The following is an 8,773-nucleotide window of genomic DNA, read 5'->3' on the forward strand; positions in this document are numbered from 1 at the left end:
GTCCCACTTATTTTGTTAGTTCTTGCAGTAACCAAATACTCCTCCAGCCTGCTCAAGTCAGGAGTTCATCTCTAGAGGGAAAGCTTGCTCTTCACAGATCTCCAAACCAGACCACAGTACTACAGAGGTAATAAAAATGGTGTTTAATAAAAAAGAGGAACAAATAAAAAGACATTTCAGTAGCACCAGAAGAGACTTTTTTTCCCCCAACAGCATCAAGAGAGATGTATTTTCAATCCAGTTTTGAATGCAAATGTTATTAATAAGAAACAATGGACAGGAATAAGATATACAATTATTTTAGGGCAAACTATACATTATCTACCTTTAAATAACACTTATCTGCCAAATTTAAAGTAGTAAAAATAAATAAAAACCAGATAAAAGTCATTTTTACTCGACTGGATACTTTGGGGGTAGTAAAGCCCCTTTAAATAGCACTTAACGTTCAAAGTTAGGTCTTCTGTTCTCCCCCTCTTCTTCTCCTAGTATTCTTTCCCCCTAACATTTAATGAAAAAAAGAAAAAAATGTGCACATCAGAAAAAAGTTTAAAAAAGGAAAGATTTTACTTGCTGCTTTATTTTGATTTTCCCATTCCTTTTTACTTTCTTTTTCAGCTTTAAAACAAGCCTCTCTCCCCATCTCCTCCCACTCTCTCTGCAGAGAGCGGACTTCAACCCTCACTTCTAATTTAGGTCCGAAAGAGCAGGGAGGGAGGGAAAGAGATCGGTGAAGCTGTATTGCAAAGTGAGAATTTTATTTCAACAGGCCTACATTTTACCAATTTGAAAATACCTTTCCTTCCCCTCTTCCAATGACTTAGGTCCCCAGACCGTCACAGTATTTAAGACACAAAGGAGGTACTACGTTGCTCACAGTTCTTCATTCTGTCTGGGAGTCACCTGCCTCCCAGCGGCGCTGACCGGCCTCTTAAAACGTCCTCGCTGTCGGTTAATTACAGGCTGGCGTTCCGGGAAGAGCATTTTCTTAAGGATTATCTCTCATCCACCATCCCGCAGCATTCCTCAGGCTCCTCTTTCCTGTTTTATATCCTCTGGCAATCCAGTCCCTGGGGNGGCTCCTCTTTCCTGTTTTATATCCTCTGGCAATCCAGTCCCTGGGGACCGCGAGGTGATCTCCCCGCAGGTGGACTCGGGGCGCCTCTCCTCATGCGGGAGAGCCCGGGGTTCTCCGGAGTCCTGGCGCCCACAGCCAGGCGCTTCACTCCCTGTTGGTGCGAAAAGTGATCGCGCTCATGGAGTGCTCCTCGGTCCGTGCGGTCATCTGCCCCTTCCTCCATGCGGTCCACAGGACTTCTTCTGTCGCCTGATAGTCCACAATCCGCACGAGCACCGACCTGGGTGGGGCTGCAGGGTCCCGCGGCAGAGCTCTGAAGGGAGCGTCTACACGGCTGCCCAAAACTCGCTTTTCTCGCGGAAAGAGAGACCGGCAGTCGGGTTCCCAGTCGTCTCCCGCCGCCTGAAAAAGATCGTCCCTACCGGCCACTTCTTCCCGCGCAGGGTCCCGTTGAGTCCCCAACCACCTCTCTGGGTGCAGAAGGAAGAGCACTTTCTCTCTGACCCAGGGCTCACAGACCAGGTTCTCAGCCGCCGGGCTGTTGTCCGGTGCCCCCACTGGGCTTCCGCTCGCCCTTGTCTCCGCTGCCGCCCCCGCCACCGCGGGATTCCGACCACCGGGAGCCAGGACCGCCCCGCGCCCCAGCTTGCGCGAAGAGGACCCGGCACGCCCCAGGACGCCCCGAGCATCGGCGAGATTCGCAGTCCCGGGGGGCCCAGAGACCCCCAACAGGACAGGAGGATCATTCATTCGTGGATCCTTTAAGCGGTTCACGGAGCAAACTCCCCCTGAGCTCCTCAGACCCTGGTCTGGCACGGCTTTTTTTTTTTTTTTTTTTTTTTTTTTAAGGCACGCCCCGCCCGCTGCGTGCAGACCCTGCCTCCTGCACCGCCCAGTCTGGTCCGCCTGGGCCTTGCTCGCCTTTTAAAGACAAAAGAGTCTGACCTTCCCGCAGTCGCTCCTCTTTTTCCTTCTCACCCTCGCCCCCAGCTCTGCTGCTGTGGTATGGCTCATTCTGTGCCCTCTTGAGCCTTAGCTCTGGTTTAGTTTCCACCGTCTGTTCTTCTCGGGGCAGGGGCGCAGAAGACATCCTCGCACAGCGCCCCCTGAAATGCCCACGACTCCGTGCGCTCTTCTTTTCCCAGGACGCGCCTCCCAGGTGGAGGAACAAGGAAGTGTTCTGGTTTTGTTTTATTATCTGATTTAATCAAATTCTTGTAAAAAAGATTTCATGTCCAGTCCAAATTCATCCCTATCATGCAGCCAAGATTAGCGAGTGTAGATCTAGGGAGCCGACTTTTTGAGAAAATGGCTTTTGGTTTGTTTTGTTCTTCCTTCAGCTTGCCAGGACCTGTGGGACAGTGGTTGCTCCTGTCTTCATATGGGTTATAATCAATGTTTACTCCAGGAAGGGATTTAGTGCTTTGGATCAAACGGAAACAAAAAACCAAATAGCTAAATGAACGTCTCCAGGATTTAAAATTCTGTCGTTTATTATTATTATTTTTTAAGACTTTATTTGACAGAGATCACAAGTAGACAGAGCAGCAGACCAGGAATGGGGCGGGATGTGGCGGGGAGCAGGCTTCCGGCTGAGCAGAGAGTCTGATGAGGGGCTGGATCCCAGGACCCTGAGATCATGACCTGAGCCAGAAGCAGATGCTTAACCCACTGAGCCACCCAGGCGCCCCTACATCTTTTTTATTTATTTATTTATTTATTTTTAAATACCCCTTCACTCCTCCACTCCCTTTGTCTTTAACCCTAGCGGTTAAAAAAGTATGTCTCTCAAATTCTGGAAAAAAATAAAAAGTGTGCATCTTTGGGCAGACTTTTGGAATCTGTTCATTGGCGAGCACACTGACACACTAACCTTTGGCTGGGGTTAATGGAGGAAACTAGCTAATGGAAAAAAAGGGAGCTTCGTTTGATATTGCGGGTTCCATCCTTAGTAACAGGTGTTTGTTTTACTAGAAAACGCTCACTATTTTCATATCTACTTTAGAAAAATGACTACTATGGTGGAAATTTCTACCCCTATATGAAAGACCAAGGAGTGTGGGGAAATATTTGGGTAAGAGAGGGCCTTCTGATGTTTGCCAAGTCATATGTATGTACATACATACAAAAGTGTTGAAGGAGTGAGAAAATCTAGGTCAGATCTGGCTGACCTTGGGCTGGTTATTGCTAAATGACAAAATTTTTAAGTGTTTTAGATCTGAATTGTTCTAAGCAATCTATATATTTAAATCTATTTATTCTTCACAACAAACTAAGCAAGTAGTACTATTACTATAGTCTCCTTGAGAACTTTGAGGAACAGGGAGGCTAAGTATTTGTCCAAGGTCAAGCACCAATAAACAATGCAGCCAGGATTCTAGCATGCTTAAATGCTTCCTCCTATTTCCAGTCGGTCCTACTTTAACCCTATGACTTCATGTTCTTTTCTGTTCCTTTACTCAACCAGTAATTACTGAATGTGTGATAAATGTCAACCAATATTCTAGATATTGGAGACATCTGGGAGTATGGGACAAATTGCTTGTCCTCTTGAAGTTTTCATTCTTCAAACTCTTGTCCAAAAGTAGGATATAACACCTTAACTTTAGTGTACACAAATATCCCCTGAGGATGAATACCTTACTCTGCTCTGAAAGAGCCTGTTCTTGTAGAGCGGGGGTAGCAGTCAGAGTATGGATTTTGAGCAAGCCTCCCAGTTATTCTGAGGCTAGTTCTCCATGAACAGCATTCAGAGAAGCATCACCAAAAATCTGCATAGGTAAACTCTAAGCCTTTTTTTTTTTTTTTTGCTGCTTTCAAGTGACAGTAACACTGCATTTTCCTTCCTTGCAGGAATATTGATAGAATTTCAATGGAGGTATATTTATTTTGAGAGAAANAGAAACGTAATGTAAACCACAAAATTTATTACTTTTTTTTTTTTTTTGCCTTTGCAGTTTGGGTGAAGGATTAGAGTAGGGATGTGGAATGGGGAAAATCTATTTGCTGAGAAATGAAACATTCACCTATCACGTAGCACCTGATTTTCTAGCTGTCAAGAATTTTTTAATGATGCGTAAAAGAATTTTCACAGGAAATGCAGAATAAGTTAATCTTCAAAGAGATAAAGTCTAAAAATAATATAAAACAGAAAAACCGGCAGTGTGCATCTGGGATAGCGGTGTCTGCTCTGCTTTAATATCTTAAAGTGCCTAAAAGGCTAAAGTGAACATTTTTACCCTGTTTACTTTCTCTCTAAATTGCCTCCAACACTCGCAAATTCCAGCCACTGGCAGGTAGTAAAACAATTTCTATACCTGGGATCTAAAAAGTGATGAATGACTCTATACCCTAGTAAGATCAAAAGAAGCTTGTTATTAATAGTCCGATCTCCCAGGGACCAGCCCCACTCATGTTGCTTATTAGATTCATAAGTAATTTTTAATCCTAATAATATAGTATCACTCTCTGTTATTCTAGTATCTTGGCCTTTAGGAGGTATACCCTCCACTGGCAGGCCTAACCCCTAATGTGTCTGTGTCATAGGGTTTTTGGAAGTAATTAAGGTTAAATGAAGTCATAAGTGTGGAGTCTGATAGGAATCCAGCCTCCTAAGAAGGGAGATCTGCCCCTGTTCCCCAATCCCATGTGAGGACACAGCAAGACAGTGGCCATCTGCAAGTCACAAAGGGAACTCAGGCCAGAACCTGACCATGCTGGCACCCTAATCTTGGACTTTTGGCCCCCAAAACTGTAGGAAAATAAATTTCTGTCATTGAGCCACTCAGTCCATGGCATTTGGTTATAGAAACCTGAACTGACTAGTATACCAACTTGAAATGATTTTTAAGGAAAATAGGTTTTATCATAAGGATATTGTTAAGAAGAAGAGCTCACAGAGCGTCTGGGTGGCTCAGTGGGTTAAAGCCTCTGCCTTCGGCTCAGGTCATGATCCCAGGGTCCTGGGATGGAGGCCCGCATCCGGCTTTCTGCTCAGCGGAGAGCCTGCTTCCCTTCCTTTCTCTCTGCCTGCCTCTCTGCCTACTTGTGATCTGTGTCTGTCAAATAAATAAACAAATAATCCAAAAAAAAAAAAAAAAAAAGAAGAAGAAGAAGAAGAAGAAGAAGAAGAGCTCACAGATCTGCTGGAAAAGTAGAAGGGCCAACTTTAAAATGAGTAGCAATCCAAGCTGCTGCAGAAGGGTAGGAAGTTGGCACTGTAAGAACATATGCATTGCTGGATTGAATGAACACCTCTCTCACTTGTCCTTGGGGCATTTACTCAGAAGTCAAATTCTCATTCAGAAGTACCCAACTGGCTGAGTTTATGCAACTTACTTACCCCTTGACAATACAGGACAGTAAAAGGAAAGATAGAGTCAAAGGAGTCTTTGGGGGCTCCCTCAGCTTCTACAGTGGAAAAAGCAAACAGCTGGTCTGACCACCTAACAAAACTGTACAGTAGGTAGAGCTAACACTCCAATAAACAAGTCAGGGTATTGTTAAGAGGAGGTTAAAAAAAATCATATAAATGTCTACCACACTATTATAAGCAGAATTTGGATATGAGAGTGACAAATGGTGCATACTGGATGAGGCAACATTATGATATATATATGCAATATATTCATTGCAATGGTGCAATGGTATATATGGAGGTGTATTAGAAAATAGTTTTATTCTTGACATTTTTCTTCTCACAAGTCTAAAACACTCTAATTTATTCTTATGGCTTCAACTGCAAACCTGTGCACTAATGATTCACAAATTTATCTCTTTTACAGACCATGACACTTCTGTACTTGTGGTAAATTGTATTATTGTCTTAAATTATTTAATTCATTTTCCTGAAAGAGGACCATATTTCCTGGCTTGTTTACCATAAGACTCACAATGCTCCCTCTATGGGAGTACACTTCTCAACCCCACTGATGCTGACTTTGGCCATGAGTTGCTTCAACTTATAGGATATAAACTGATGTGTCATCAGATGCATCTGATAAAAACTTGAAGAGTCCTTGCAAGGTTGGCTCTGGGTCATGCTGTTATCTCAGCTGTGATCAGAGAATGAGGACAACAAATGGAACAGAGCTGCAGTTGATACATATTCTAATTGTAAGGGCCTATTCAGTCAGAGCGGCCCCACCCCGGTTGATCTGCCATTTTGTTGTAAAACTTAAATTGACTTTGCCCCCCCCAGGGGAACTTACTTGAAAACAAGTCCTGGAAACCAGTCCCAGGTAACAAAGTCCAAACATAAGGGTGGGTCAGGTTAGATGGAGACATTCAATCAGTGGGGGTGCATACTGTCTCCTAGCTACCAAGGAGTATGGGCCCCGCCCTTTGGGCACCTTTTGGGCACCAATTCTGACCAAGGTAATAGGCTAGTTCAAATGTCTACTAGAGTAAATTGTAATTCAATTGGTCACCTAGCATGACTGTGCAGTTTTCTCTGTGTGTTACAACTTCATTGGCCACCTGTGCATGGCCAGGCCCAACCACAAGGCCTTTGCTCTATAAAAGTTAGCCTGTGAAACAGAGAGGGGTCGCCCTCTCTGTAAGGGGTGGCCCTGACTGGTCTGTTTGACAGTTGGTTTGATTCTTGATGCTTGGCGTGAACTAAAGCTTTGCTTGACCTTCTCTTTGTATCAGTCTCACTCATAATCACAGACCCATTATTGGGGGACCCAACACTAAGCAAGAAACAGACTTTTATTATTAAAAAAAGAAGAAAGTTGGGATTTGTTTCTTACCACAGTATAACCTAATGAAATATGTTTCTCTTCAGTTTTCTATTCGACACAACTTCTGAATGTTCCATGGTTCCCAAGTACCTAAAAGTGAACTCCTCATTTACTCTCTTAAATCTGCCCTCTTTCTCTCTGTTCCTTATTTCAAAGATTAGTAAGACTAGTGATTCTATCACCTTCATTTTCCTTCGGAAGCTACTCTGACTCCGCATATATAATATTTAACCAAATGTTGCAGGTGCCACTTTTTTTTCTTTCTGTCTCTTCCTCTCTAATCCCTACAAAAATAGACTCTTAGGAATGGCATAAATGATCTTCATCATCTTACCTAGCCTATCACTGTATATAGCTGAGTGAAAAATAAAGAAGGAACAATCATACTGCTCAAATGAACACAAAGCATAGGTTTGAGAATAATGTGAGGTCATTCTATATAATAAAATCCAGCCCGGATCTTGAAAACTATCAGCCTTTTAAAAGACACTTCAGTCATATGAAGCTAAGGTTTTCATGCTCTGGAGAACTTAGACTGTACAAAGACCATACTGGACTGAGTCAGCAGACTTTGGCAGGTCATGTTCATTTGGGTGAGTCTCCCAATGTCTCCAATCCTATATTCTCATCTGAAGGTATAAGTAATGTCTGTCCCACTTGCTTCCCAAGGCTGCTTTGGAGATCAACTGAAAGGATTCCTCTGGTAACATTTTGAAAGCTATGAAGCCTGAAAAATACATTTTAAAAATTTTAATTCCAGTATAGTTAACGTATAGTGTATTACTTCCCAGTATACGATATAGTGACTCAACAATTCTATACATTCATTGTGTCCATCAAGATAAATACACTCTTTTTTCCCCTTCACCTTTTTCACCCATCCCCAACCCACCTCCTTCTGGTAACCATCAGTTTGTGCTCTACAATTAAGAGTCTGTTTCTTGGTTTAGCTCTTTTCTCTTTGTTCTCTTGTTTTGTTTCTTAAATTCTACATATGAGTGAAATCATGAAGTATTTGTTTTTCTCTGACTTATTTCACTTAGCATTAGATCCTCTAGCTCCATCCATGTTATTGCAAATGGCAAGATCTCATTCTTTTTTGTGGCTGAGTAGTATTCCATCATCTATACATACCACATCTTCATCCACTCATCTATGCATGGATACTTGGGCTGCTTCCATCATTTGGCTATTGTAAATAATGATGTGATAGACATAGGGGGTGCATATATCTTTTCTAATTAGTGTTTTTATATTCTTTGGGTAAATACCCAACAATGGAATTACTGAGTCATATGGTATTTTTATTTTTCATTTTTTGAGGAACCTCCAAACTGTCTTTCACTGTGGCTGGACCAATTTGCATTCCCACCAATGGTGCACAAGTGTTCTTTTTTCAACACTGTTTCTTGTGTTGTTAATTTTAGCTATTCTGACAGGCGTGAGGTGGTATATCATTGTGGCTTTGAGTTGCATTTCTCTGATGATTAGTGATCTTGAACATCTTTTCGTGTGTCTGTTGGCCATCTGGATATCTTCTTTGGAGAAATGGCTGCTCATGTCTTCTGCCCATTTTTAATTATTATTTTTTTTTTTACATTGAGTCGTATAATTTCTTTATATATTTTGGATACTAACCCTTTTATCACTTAAGTCATTTGCACATATCTTCTCCCATTCAATAGGCTATCCTTTTTTTTTAAGATTTTATTTATTTATTTGATAGAGAGATCACAAGTAGGCAGAGAGGCAGGCAGAGAGAGAGAGGAGGAAGCAGGCTCCCTGCTGAGCAGAGAGCCCGATGTAGGGCTCGATCCCAGGACCCTGAGACCATGACCTGAGCTGAAGGCAGAGGCTTAACCCACTGAGCCACCCAGGCATCCCTCAATAGGCTATCCTTGAGTTTTGTTGATTGTTGCCTTCACTGTGCAAAAGCTTTTTATTTTGATGT

General features: G+C 42.6%; 1 protein-coding gene across 1 annotated transcript; it reads right to left on the bottom strand.

Annotated features, from left to right (window-relative positions):
- Nucleotides 1-1,114: 1,114 nt before the first annotated feature.
- On the bottom strand, nucleotides 1,115-1,828 carry LOC111140406 (chromosome unknown C6orf141 homolog). Its single transcript, XM_022492668.1, has one exon. The coding sequence runs from the start codon at nucleotides 1,826-1,828 to the stop codon at nucleotides 1,223-1,225; it is 606 nt and encodes a 201-aa protein (XP_022348376.1). The 3' UTR covers nucleotides 1,115-1,222.
- Between the last annotated feature and the right edge of the window lie 6,945 nt (nucleotides 1,829-8,773).

Source organism: Enhydra lutris, unplaced genomic scaffold (genome assembly GCF_002288905.1).
Source record: "Enhydra lutris kenyoni isolate GAN:26980312 unplaced genomic scaffold, ASM228890v2 scaffoldscaffold886, whole genome shotgun sequence".
Taxonomy (NCBI): Eukaryota; Metazoa; Chordata; class Mammalia; order Carnivora; family Mustelidae; genus Enhydra; species Enhydra lutris.

Coding starts and splice junctions, on each gene's coding strand:
- LOC111140406 (XM_022492668.1), bottom strand. CDS start 1,828: ATGAATGATCCTCCTGTCCTGTTGGGGGTCTCTGGGCCCCCCGGGACT.